General features: G+C 44.6%; 1 protein-coding gene across 9 annotated transcripts in view; it reads right to left on the reverse strand.

Annotated features, from left to right (window-relative positions):
• The window catches only part of ADARB2 (adenosine deaminase RNA specific B2 (inactive)), a 387063-nt gene that overhangs the window by 58946 nt on the left and 314608 nt on the right, over positions 1 to 13509 (reverse strand). For all 9 annotated transcript variants that reach the window (XM_079946714.1, XM_079946710.1, XM_079946707.1 and 6 more), the window contains one exon: positions 1603 to 1771. In XM_079946714.1, the coding sequence (XP_079802840.1) occupies positions 1603 to 1771 (169 nt within the window). The remainder of the gene's footprint in view (positions 1 to 1602; positions 1772 to 13509) is intronic.

Consider the following 13509-nt stretch of genomic DNA (forward strand, 5'->3'; position numbering starts at 1 on the left):
CCCCAGGCTGCGCACCTGGTCCTTCAGGGGCACAGTTACCCCATTCAGGACCAGGGAATCCTCCACACCTGCCCGCCTCCTGTCCCCCAAAAACAGTACTTCTGTCTTATCAGGATTCAACCTCAATCTGTTAGCCGCCATCCATCCTCCAACCGCCTCCAGGCACTCACACAGGACCTTCACCGCCTTCACTGGTTCTGATTTGAAAGAGAGGTAGAGCTGGGTATCATCTGCATACTGATGAACACCCAGCCCAAACCTCCTGATGATCCCTCCCAGCGGCTGCATGTAGATGTTGAAAAGCATGGGGGAGAGGACAGAACCCTGAGGCACCCCACAAGTGAGAGCCCAGGGGTCTGAACACTCATCCCCCACCACCACTTTCTGAACACGGCCCAGGAGGAAGGAGCGGAACCACTGTATGACAGTGCCCCCAGCTCCCAGCCTCTCAAGACGGTCCAGAAGGATGTCATGGTCGATAGTATCAAACGCCGCTGAGAGATCCAGCAGAACTAGGAAACAGCTCTCACCTTTGTCCCTAGCCCGCCGGAGGTCATCAACCAGTGCGACCAAGGCAGTTTCAGTCCCATGATGAGGCCTGAATGCCGACTGGAAGGGATCCAAATGGTCCGCTTCTTCCAGGCTGGAGTTGTTCAGCAACCACTCGCTCAATCACCTTGCCCAAGAATGGAAGGTTTGAGACTGGGCGATAATTGGCCATCGTGGCCGCATCTAGAGATGGTTTTTTAAGAAGCGGTTTAATAACCGCCTCTTTCAGCGGGTCTGGGAAGGCTCCCTCACGGAGGGAAGCATTCACCACCCCACGAAGCCCATCGCCCAGTCCTTCCCGGCTAGCTTTTATAAGCCAGGAGCTAGTCCATGTGTCCAAAGTCCAAACTGGAGCACAGCCCCGCAGAGATGCCGGAGCATCAAAGCTGAGGTCCATCAACACGGGCAGTTGAGCAAACTCTGTACTTTGCGTGCTGATTGCAACATCTGGACTTCACAAACATGATGGCCTCTGAGGCATAGGGAGCAGTGAGAGTGGTGCTCCAGAAGGCTGAGGCAAGCAAGGGCCCACAGCCCAGCTCCCTAGCTGGCCAGGTGGGGCTGGCTAGCTCTGGGAAGAGGCTTGGAGCAGGACTTTCTTCCTCTTCCTCCTCCCCATAGTCCTGCCAGTTCATGACATCATGCCACATTGGCAGTGCCTGATACGTATATGTATAGAATACTTTTCCTTTCCTGGTTTTAGCTCCCCCAGCCTTTATTCACTTGGCGGGCAGACATATACTCATTTTTTCATTCTATTTTATTCTCTGCATAAATATCACATGGTTGTCATTTCTTGGACATTATTTGAATTGCTGTGAGATTGCATTGGAATCTGTTAATTATTTGCTGAATTTGTTGGGTTTTGCCTATTTTATGCTCTTTTGGGGGGAATGTTGTTGTTGTTATTGTTATTATTATTATTTTGAGAGAAACGTTCACCAATCTCCAGCGCTACTGATTTATTGTGATCCTCTTTAAGCTCGATGCTCTTGCTGGAGAAGCGGAATACAAATACTAAATCGAAACCGAACCACTCAAGCGCAGTTTTACCTCAGGTGAAGCTCCAGCTGCGAGTAAAGGAAGTGAAGGAAGGCCCTCCGCGCCACAATCTCCGCGTGGCAGTCGTTGACCACGAGCCCTTGGTCGTTAAGGTATTCTCCATTTATGCACTTGGTACCCGATGTCAGCACAATAATCTGAGCCTGCCGGACATCCAAACCTGCAGGGAGGCAAAATAAATAAATAATAATAATAAAATAACAACCACACACGCACACACAAAACCCCACACTGCACCGCACCACACCGGCGGTTTTTTAAAGAATCGCCTGCCAGCGTTAACACTCGTAATTGCTCGAGTACTTAAAGACCACGCTTTCATGTGGCAGTGGAGACAGCTCTAATAGGGTGATTACACGGCTCCTGGAATATGCAGCCATCTCGCATCTCGACACTACTGGAATAATGTGGGATCCCATTTCAGTCCGGACTGCTAATTCCTAGATAAAAGCCAGCCAGAAAGTTTACTTGTTGAAATCAATAACTACATCGCAAGAGGTAGTAAGGATCCCTGTAAGGAGGTAATAAAAGAATCTCTTGCAGTACTGATAAATAGTAGCCTGCCGGGTTTAGGGTGGTTTTTTGTTTTGTTTTTTATGATGGCAACATACATCCCTTGTAATGTGAGCTTTCATTTCTGTGCCACTGGAAGCACTAAATAAAAAGTAAGGGAGTTTTAGAGCTGCTCTTCTTTAGAAGTTGTACAGAAAACACAGGCCTTCCTTGTCGGCCGGGTCTCTGTTTTATCTCCCATCAGCTGCTATTGAAGTGTTAGTTGTTCGCCCAGATAGAGGTGCATGCAGAATAAAATCTGAGGCTGGATCTCCCCCTGCTCTACCCTTCTACGCTCAGTTTAATTGTGCTTTAATAAGCTCCATTGTTTGTTTGGTTATTTTAAATAACTTCTATTCCTGGCCTTTGTCCTCAGATCTCAGGCAGGTTACATCTGATCCTCCAAGTGTCCCTGTTTTCTTTCTTTTTTAAAAAATAATATTTATTACTTTTCCGACAATTTAAACACTACAAAAAAGAAGAACAATACAATACAAAAACACTACATAACACTAACACATTAAACTAACAAAATAAACAAAAACAGTTTAAAACACACAAGTGTCCATGTTTTCCAGGGACAGTTCTAGATTTACAGAAGCCGTCCCATTTTCTGATTTGATCCCAGAATGCCCTGCTTTTCCGTAGGACATCCCTATTTTCACTGGAGAATTGTTGGAGGGTATGGAGTTATGAGGCCCACGAACCAAGGAGATAAGCAACTATTCAACTTTAGAAGACATCTGAAGTCAGACCTGTACAGTAATACCTCCGCGAACGTCCGCCTTGTCTAGCATCCATCCCGACGAACGTCCGCGGCAAACCCAGAGGTACCGGAACGGGTTACTTCCGGGTTTGCCACTCGCGCATGCGCAGAAGCACAAACCTCTCTGCGCACGTGCACAGACACGGTGCTTTGCCCTGCATCCTTTTCAGTTAGCGGCTAGGGCTCCGGAACGGATTCTGGCCGCAAAACAAGGTACGATTGTATAAGGAAGTTTTTTTTTTTTTTAATGTTTAATGTTTTATTTTATTTTTTATGTGTGTTGGAATCTACCTTGAGTGTTTGAAGCAACCGAGTCAGATGGGCGGGGTGTAAATAAAAAAATTATTATAAATATCGTTATGGAAGAGGACATCCCTATTTTCATCGGATAAATGTTGGAGGGTATGTTACAACAGTAAATATATGAGTGATCTGGAGAAAGGGAAAGGAGGAAGCATCAAGTGGAGAGGACCAGTGGAGCAAATTTATCCTGCCCTCTACTGAGTCTTGGCAACCCAGATGGTTATTGACTCATTATATATAATGTGGGGCCTGATGCCACCTTTCATAGCTGCACTGAAACCACGGGCCATTAGACCATGAACCACAGCATTAATGAGTGACTGCAGTGATTAACAACAGCTCATCGTCAGCATACTTTTGAAGGAATCGTGCATAACGGAAAATGCTCGTAGCAATAGAACATAAATTCAGAAGCACATCTGCAAGGAAACTAGTGTTTCCATCTGTAGAGAGATAAAAGCATTCTTCCTCCTAGCGTAAAACATTATCCTTTCTTTTATTTATTTGGAAACCTAGCTAGTTCTGATTCCTTAAGGCTCAGTCAGATTGGAAAAAAATTAAAGTTTATCTACAGAAACATTGTAAAATTAAGGAATGTTAGAAGGATGTTGGAATGAAGCTATGTGGTTTTAGCAGAAATGTTATAAAGGATTAAGTAAAATGGATTGGTAATTAGTGAAAGAGGAGAATGTAAAATTATAGTAAATCAAGATAAAATTTAAGGATAAAAACAAAGATGGAAAGGACTTGCTGAAATATCTAATCGAACTAGAATACAAAAAAGGGAGGTGTGAGGAGGTCAAGGAAATAAGCAAAGGAAAGAAAGTTATGTAAAGGTTGGATTTGTGGTTTTTTTGGTTTTTTGTGCTTTCTTTGTTTAACTTTGTCTACTTTTCTTTCTGTAACCTTCAAAATTTTAATAAAATCTATTATTAAAAAAAAAATGATTCCTTAAGGCTCAAGGTAGGTTTCAGCACTGCAGGGGTGGGGGGAGCGAGTTCAGCCGTCAGTTATAAATCAAGCTATGAGAAACATTAACCAAACAGCTAAATCATTCCAAGTAATAGACTGTAGTGGTGACCTCCAAAAGCTAGCTCAGGCCAAGATGATCTTAAAAGTGCTTTTGAAAGAGGATCAGGCTGTAGCATTCTCCGAATAAAAGGAATTCCACAGTTGCAGGGCAGGCACTAAGAACGTCACACTTTATGTGTCTGTCCCAATATGAAGCATATTGCCATATTTATTTATTAGATTTCTGTCTTGCGTTTTCAGATAGTTTGCAACATTTTACGGTTTTTCTTTTAACCTCCCGTGTTCCTTGTCATGGGGCTCATGCCTCCAAATCCTCACCAACTCTTATAACTCGATCCCTCCGCTACCATTTTTAATGATCCATAGAATCGTCGAATTGTAGCGTTGGAAGGGACTTTGAGAGTCATCCAGGCTGACCCCCTGCAATGCAGAAATCTCAAATAAGCATCCATGGCAGATGGGCATCCAGCCTCTGCTTAAAAACCTCCAAGGAAGGAGAGTCCACCACTTTCCAAGAGAGTCCGTTCCACTGAACAGCTCTTACTGCCAATTGTTTAGTCAGAATCTCCATTCTTGTAACTTGAACCCACTGGTTCTGGTCCTACGCTCCAGAACAGGAGGAAACAAGCTTTCTCCCTCTTCCATGTGACTGCCCTTGAGATATTTGAAGAAGAAGAAGAGTTTGGACTTGATAGCCCTCCTTTCATTCCCCTTAAGGAGTCTCAAAGCGGCTAACAATCTCCTTTTCCCTTCCTCCCCCACAACAAACACTCTGTGAGGTGAGTGAGGCTGAGAGACTTCAGAGAAGTGTGACTTGCCCAAGGTCACCCAGCAGCCGCATGTGGAGGAGCGGGAAAGCGAACCCGGTTCACCAGATTACGAGTATCTCCTCTCTATCTCCTCTTGCCCAACTTCCTCAACCCCTCCTCATAAGGCTTGGTTTCCAGACCCTTGATCATTTTGGTCACCCTCCTCTGCATACTTTTTGTAATCCATTAGATAAAATCCATTACCCTCATAATCATAATCTGAAACCAGGATTTAAGGTAGATTTGCAGGCTCTGGGTATAAAGGAATCTGGGTAATGTTAACCACGTAAGAGTTCATTTTTAGTAGTGCATCACTCATATACGATTGCCTCTGCATCTACGTGTGGTAGAGTTCTGTGGCCACTCTCAGTCCCAGGTCCCTGATAGAAACACCTGCTTGCCACATGTGGACATGGCAGTTATTGGTATACACTTAAAATGTTTCACATGTATGGGTAAAAAAAGCAATAATCTGGAAAGACGTATGATCCAAGATGCATGATCCAACATGATCCAAACTGTTGATTTGTAAATAGCAGAAACATTCAGAGTTGATTTGCAGTGTAATAACAATTGTTTTTTTCCTGGTAGACCAAATGAAGAATGCTACAGTCACTCTAAGTAATCAAATAACCATTAAAAAGAATTAATCATAACACACATGCACACACACTTGCAGTTTACTGTTTTTATCCTGCTTTAACCCAGTTTTTGCAAAGCCTTATTATAAGACTCACTGACCCTAGAATCACACAATTTAAAATAAACCGGGAGAACTGAACTCCATCCTTTGTTATAACCTTGACACCTGATACATCTGTCTGACAAAGTCTTCTGAATATATTTCTTTCCCCCTCAAATCACTGCATGAAATAAAGCCTTACACCTCCTGTGGATGATGGGGGGGAGTGGGGAAAGACTGGATGAAATTAGATATAAAGGGTGAACAATTTATAAATGGAGGGTTTTAATATTGGGCTAAACCCTTATAATAGTTTTCAATTTGAAAAGGAAATGAAGCAAGGTAATAGGGGAGAATAAGGAGGAAGAGTTGCTTTGTCAGCCATGTGCTGGAGAAGGGGTAATTTAAAGTGGGGAGAAGGGACATAAAAACCCAGTTTGCATGTAATGCTAAGCCAAACCATGACATATCACTAATGCTGGAGTGCCGGGCGCAAATTAATGTCTGGGAGTGAGCAAAATACAATTCAGGAACAGGGTTCCTCTGGCTCAGGGGTCAGCAAATTTTTTCAGCAGGGGGCCACTCCACTGTCCCTCGGACCTTGGGAGGGGATGGCGAACTATATTTTGGAAAAAAAATGTATGAACAAATTCCTATCCCCCACAAATAATTCAGAGATGCATTTTAAATAAAAGGACACATTCTACTCATGTAAAAACACGCTGACTCCCGGACCATCCACGGGTCGGATTAGAAGGCGATTGGGCCAGATCCAGCCCCCGGACCTCAGTTTGCCTACCCATGCTCTAGCTCATGCTCAGTCCAGAAATTTGTTTTCAGTACCAGAAGTGAGTTTCCTGCCTCATGAAAATCCCCTCCTGGTTTCCCCCCTCAAGATTTCTTCATCTCAGCCACCTAATTTAGAAGGTGTAGGTGGCGAGGAGGCTGTTTTATTGTGGTGGTGGTGGTTAAACGACTGGGAGTCAGAAATCTTGGTGATCTACTTAGTGCTTTTTTCAGGGGGGGGGTATGCAGGGGGTACACTTACCTCTAAACATTTAGTGAATCTAAGTTTGGCCTCTTGAGGGGCAGTATTTCAAGATGAGTAGGAAAAAGAGAGCACCTCTAAACATTTTTTTCTAGAAAAAAAAGCACTGGATCTACTGCAAATTTCCCAGAGATATATCAGTAGATCCCAATCTACCTTCTTCCCACTCTGGGGTCAAGTTAAATTGGGGGGAGGGAGAAGTAAGAGGGGACCTTCCAGAAGATAAATAAACTAAAAGAGGCAAGGCCTTACCGGGGTCATTTAGATTCCTGATAACTTAGATATACAACTGGAAGCAAAACTCCAGCATCTTAAGACATCAGTGTCTTTGCCAGCGCTGCTATCTGGGATTTTAAAACTCAGGAGTGGCTCACCTATGGCTCTCCATATGTTGTTGGACTACAACTCCCATCATCCCATTGGTCATGCTGGCTGGCTAGGGCTGATGGGAGCTGAACATCTGGGGGACCACAGATAACTGGAGTACTGGAAGTGGGATGCATAAAAAGTATGTTCTTGATAACAGTCAGTTATGGACTTTCCCCTTATTTGTTTTGGGGGACAGTTGTGAATATGTGGAGTGGCTAATCAGGCTGGGCTCTAAGCCTCAGCTTTCAAGGAACCATTTACCATACGATGACAACTGGTTGTTAAAGCAATCCTAAGATCTGCTGAAGCTGAAAATCACTTTGAGGGTTAAGTTCCTTTTTCTTTAGGAATTTGGCCTCAACTGAACCCTTCCTTAAAACCCTAATCGGTCTCTAATACACTAGCAAATAGTTTTGTAAATTGCAAATGTTTTCTGTTACTTGTAACCCAGCTTTGCAAATAGACTCTTATCAGCAATGCAAATGATTTCAGCCTTGTAAATAACCCATTATCAGCAATGCAAATGTTATCAGTCCCATGTAACCTAATTTGCTCTCTCTCTGAAAGATGAAATTTTTCTACCTGCTTGTTCTGCCTGATTAAGAGATCCATGAAACAAGGAAGCTCATGTGCCCTGGGAGAAATATATAAATAAATGTATGTATGCAACGAACTACAGTGCACCTTCATTAAACCAAATATTTTTGTTGGACCTTTCTGCTAGGGTGGGTAAAGGAACTCCCAGTTTCTTCTCTGGAAGGGATGAGACTTTGGGAGAAATTGACAGAAATCTGAAAGGGCAGAATTAAGTTAGCCACCCAATCCTATTTGTGTCTCCATGTGACAGCCCTTTGGATATTTGAAGATGGCTATCTTGAGAAGTAGAGACATCACCTTGCCAACAAAGGTCCGTATAGTTAAAGCTATGGTTTTCCCAGTAGTGATGTATGGAAGTGAGAGCTGGACCATAAAGAAGGCTGATCGCCGAAGAATTGATGCTTTTGAATTATGGTGCTGGAGGAGACTCTTGAGAGTCCCATGGACTGCAAGAAGATCAAACCTCTCCATTCTGAAGGAAATCAGCCCTGAGTGCTCACTGGAAGGACAGATTGTGAAGCTGAGGCTCCAGTACTTTGGCCACCTCATGAGAAGAGAAGACTCCCTGGAGAAGACCCTGATGTTGGGAAAGATGGAGGGCACAAGGAGAAGGGGGCGACAGAGGACGAGATGGTTGGATAGTGTTTTCGAGGTTACCAGCATGAGTCTGACCAAGCTGCGGGGGGCAGTGGAGGACAGGAGTGCCTGGCGTTCTCTGGTCCGTGGGGTCACGAAGAGTCGGACACGACTAAACGACTAAACAACAACAACAACAACCATATGAAGATGGCTAGCACAGGGACTGACGTGAGCGGTAGTTACCAAAACATCTGTAGGGCATCAGTTGGGGAAGACAGATCTGTTTCCCCCCATTTCCCCCTTCCTCTAATAGTGATGACTGACGTGAACAAGTTGTTCGGTAAAAAGAGAGAGCTGGAAATAATGATAGATTAAAGTCATCCTTGTGAATTATTCATGAGGTACAATTTCATGTAATTTTCAGTGTTGGTTCATATCTAGCTGGTAGGCAATAATTTGCTATTCTTTTTTGTTTGTTTTCCATTTAACAAATCAATCAAGTGTGTGTGTGTGTGTGTGTGTGTGTGTGTGTGATTTCTAATCACGCTGAACTTCCAGCCCCACTCTTGATTATTTTATTCATTTTATTATTTCTGGAATAGAGCTCAACTGAACTTTTCTCAAAGCCAAGGTAGTCTCATTCCAGGCTATATCTGTGCCATCCTTTCCCATAGTGACTTTATGGTGTCCATTAGACCATCCTCTGCCAAGGATATTGAAAAAAGAGAAAGGGGTGCTATATTGGGGTATGCAGGAGAAAACAGACCTCACCCAGTTCATGTTATTGAAGGCAGTTGGCAAACATCACTTTCTACATCAGCATGCTTAGAATGGCAGTCTAAGGCCTCACTGCCCCAACCACTATGAAACCTGTCCATAATGCCATTACCCTTTGGTAAAGGTAATGGGACCCCTGACCATTAGGTCCAGTCGTGGCCAACTCTGGGGTTGCGGCGCTCATCTCACTTTATTGGCCAAGGGAGCCGGCGTACAGCTTCTGGGTCATGTGGCCAGCATGACTAAGCCGCTTCTGGTGAACCAGAGCAGCACACGGAAACGCCGTTTACCTTCCCGCCGGAGCGGTACCTATTTATTTACATGCACCTTGACGTGCTTTTGAACTGCTAGGTTGGCAGGAGCAGGGACCGAGCAATGGGAGCTCACCCCGTCACGGGGATTCGAACCGCCAGCCTTCTGATCGGCAAGTCCTAGGCTCTGTGGTTTAACCCACAGTGCCACCTGTGTCCATTATGCTTATTTCCGTGGCACTCTCTTTGAAGTGAACCCAAACCATCACATCACACTTCTGTCGGCATTTTACATTGCCACCAACTCATCTGTCCAGAACTCCAGGAACCTGTCTTTTAAAATTGCAATTGCCACCCTAGATTCCACTAAATCAACATCCATCTTAAGAAAGTCACTATTTTGCATTAGGCGACATTCCACCAGACATTTCAGGCTTTCTTTTGTGATCTGCTTTTCCATAGCAACCGCATATCCTCTGCTGAGGATATGAAAGAAAGAGAAAGGCCTGCTGCTTTGGGCGCTGTGTGCAGAAAAAAAAACTTGCAAATGGAAGATCCATGTGAAGTTTGACAGCCAGCCCTTCCTCTCCTCCCTCCAGCTGCATCCTGGGGAGGAGTTGAGCAGGTGACAGGAAGAGGGGGGCACCGGCAGCTCAGCTGCTTCCTGGAGTATGCCAGTGCTGGTTATGGCTTGTGCCATCCATGCAGGGTAGCGGCAAGGGGCAGGAAGTGTGAGTGGAGAGTGGAATTGCCAGGATGGCATGGGGGCAGCATAGTGGGGGAATTGAAAAGGATGTTCAAAATAACTTTCATTTTAAAAAACCCAGAAGCTTTTTCTTTAGAATAGAATCATAGAATCATAGAGTTGGAAGAGACCACAAGGGCCATCGAGTCCAACCCCCTGCCAAGCAGGAAACACCATCAGAGCACTCCTGACATATGGTTGTCAAGCCTCTGCTTAAAGACCTCCAAAGAAGGAGACTCCACCACACTCCTTGGCAGCAAATTCCACTGTCGAACAGCTCTTACTGTCAGGAAGTTCTTCCTAATGTTTAGGTGGAATCTTTTTTCTTGTAGTTTGGATCCATTGCTCTGTGTCCGCTTCTCTATAATTTCCTTTGGGAATTATAGGGACAGAACTACCTAAATTGTATAGAAATTTATTCATGTATGCTACTACAGCAGCAAGAATCCTACTTGCACCAAAGAGGAAAGAAGCAGAAGTCCCAGCAAAGGAAGAATGGATACAAAAATTTCTGGAATATGCAGAAATGGCAAAACTTACCGGAAGAATAAGAAACCAAGATAACAAACTTTTATAAAAGAATGGAAATGGTTTGTTGAATATTTACAGATAAATTGCAGACAGATAAAAGCTTTGGCAAGATTATTAGAATAACCTGCAGTTTCATAAGAGTATATAATCAAGTAGATAATTAAATGAATTTGGATACGTGGAAGATATTAAAAAATAAATTTAAGGAACTGCAGAAAGAGGGGGAAGGAAGTCAAACTTTGAAATGTTAAATTGATTGTTAAACGAATGAAATGTATGAACTTGAAAAGTACAAATAATAACTAGAAAAAGCAGTGTGGGGATTCCCTGGGGGGCTTCTTGCCCTGGAAGCAGAGCCTAAGACAAGGCCTGATCCTGAGGCCTAGAGATCCTAATGAACCTCACAGGGAGTGGGCTCATAGGGAGAAAAGGACTCTCTCTCTCAGGCAAATTTGCTCTTATGTTGGATCAGCTCTCTTCACGTCAGTGGGGAGTTCAAAAATAGCAGTGCGCCACATTTTACATCCCTCTTCACGCAAGAATAGCCACCTTATGTCATCCCTAATTAGAATTCTCTTGCTCAGGATCGCCACGAATCCGATGTTGACAGAACGGGGCATAAATCAGAGTGGCAACAGAACTGATTAAATGTTTGCAAGCAGAGAATGGCTCCACGGGAGAGATTAAAATAATCAAATATGTATAACTGCACTAATTGATGCACTAAGGTAAGAGGAAAATGGTCTGGAAACTCGCGAAAGGTGTAAACCCAGAGAAGGTTTTGCGTGAAGCGGGGAAAGAAAGCAACTGTTGTATTATAACGAAGATGGCTTCAGCACAATCAAAGGCAAGAAAATCAAGAAGGAGAGGGGATTATTATTAACAACAAAGGCTACTTAGAGTGGAGGAGGGCTCCCCAAGGAAGAGCCAAAAGACCCGCTGCTAAGTGGTACATTTAAATCTAAAATTGGGAAAGAAAGGCACTCAGGGGTGCAGTACGGGGAGCAATCCAGCACTTGCGGAGGCATGGATGTGATGACTTAGCAGTCTTTTCCGCTTCTGGTTTCTATGGCCCATTTCATTTACTCCCTTGTCCCCTCTGTGAACAGAGAAGAAGGAAAACTGCTGCCCTGGCGGAGAGTACGCTGATTTAGCAGAATCATATGCACCTCTGCCCATGCTTCTGCCCATTCATTCAGGCTCTGTCCATGCCTCAATCAATGTGTTGCAGTGGGACAGAGGAAGCTGCGATTATAGTCTCCACCTGTGCCATACATTTAAAGCAGTATCATATACCACCCTCAACAGTTGTGTCTTCCCGCAGAGAATCTGGGAGCTGAAGTTTGTGAAGGCTGCTGAGAGTTGCTCAGAGAACTTTATTCCCCTTCCCTCAAAGAGGGACTGACTGTTGAAGCACTCTGGGAAATCATCCCTCTGTGAAGGGTCTCCTGATCATCTCTTCATTCATGGACATAGGTTAGGGTCAACACCAGGCCCCTGCTAATGCTAACCAAGCCCCTGCCCCTGTTCCACACACCCCAACATGGCAGACCAAGCTGCACTAAGTAGATGGATTTCCCACCAAGCCTCAGAATAAGCTTAATTCTGGGGCACTGTGGAAAATTCAAAGGTTGGCTGACTGCTTGCAGCACTTTACCACAGCCAGAGGAGCCTCCCAGGGCCAGCTGGCAGAGGATGGGATCTACTAGAGGATCCTTTGCCCAGGGCCACCTGGAGCAAGCCCTGACCCCAGTTATCTGCATGCAGTGTTCCACACAGATCACTTGAAATTGGGCAGGCAGCAGCTCTGCTGAGCTTTTGGTGACTCCTGAAGTTGGCTTTATTCACCCACCCAGCCTTTTGTGGGTGACTGATGCCAAACCTTGGGAGGTTATTGTCACAAAGCTACTGTGGCTATTGCTGCATTATACTTATTTATTGCTGTTAAGTATTGAAGTTCTTACCCTGGCCACCAGGCGTATTGTGTATATAGTTTTCACTCAGGTCCACGCCAGTTAATTTAGGTGGGAAACTCTGGGTTGTTGTTGTTACAATGTTGACAGCTGGCTGCCTATAAAAGCAGGCCGGCTGAGCTGTTCAGTTCAGTTCAGTTCCAGCTTACTTAAAAAGAACTACTTGGAGAAATCTCTGTGTCACCTGCTTTGTCAACCCACTACTTAATGATTGCCACGTGCTTTCGCTCATTTTGTTTTAATGCACTGTTTTATGAGGTTGTGTTTTATTGATGTACACCACCTTGGGATTTGTATGAAGGATGGCGTAACAAAATGTTAAGCAAGCAAACCAAGAAAAACGCAGCACCTTTGACCCTCCAATTCAATAGTGGCACTGCACTGGATAGGTAGTCTACACATACGCTATGTTAGGGCAGGCAAATCACAGTATGGTAAACATGGATGCAGAGAGGCACAATCTCAAGGCTTCATTGTGAGAGCTTCTACCTTCCTTCTGTGGATCTTGAGGGTCTTCAGAGTCCCAGGGGCTTCTCTTGCCTTCAGGAAGCACCTGGTCAGCTCTTCAGTTGACTTCAGTTGGCTTCGGTTGTCCCATCCTCAGAGCCCTTCTGAGATCTGTTTCTTTAAGCAGTTTTGCTTCCCCATTAAGCCCTCTGTCATCGGACCTCATTTCCTCCTCCTCAGTTCCATTTGCAATGGCTTGGTCTCTCCTGCCCACATTTCACTGGACTCCAGAGTGGGCGCCCCTCCCTCGTGAGGAGAGGTGCAAAGATTCAAAGACCTTCCCCCTGTAAGCAAGCGCAGTGGTGGCTGATGCTGTTGCCTTTTTTCTCATTGACAGAGAGGAAGTCCTACACCTTTTTGCGATCATACGCCCTCCT

The sequence above is a fragment of the Podarcis cretensis genome (assembly GCF_951804945.1).
Source record: "Podarcis cretensis genome assembly, chromosome: 12".
NCBI lineage: Eukaryota > Metazoa > Chordata > Lepidosauria > Squamata > Lacertidae > Podarcis > Podarcis cretensis.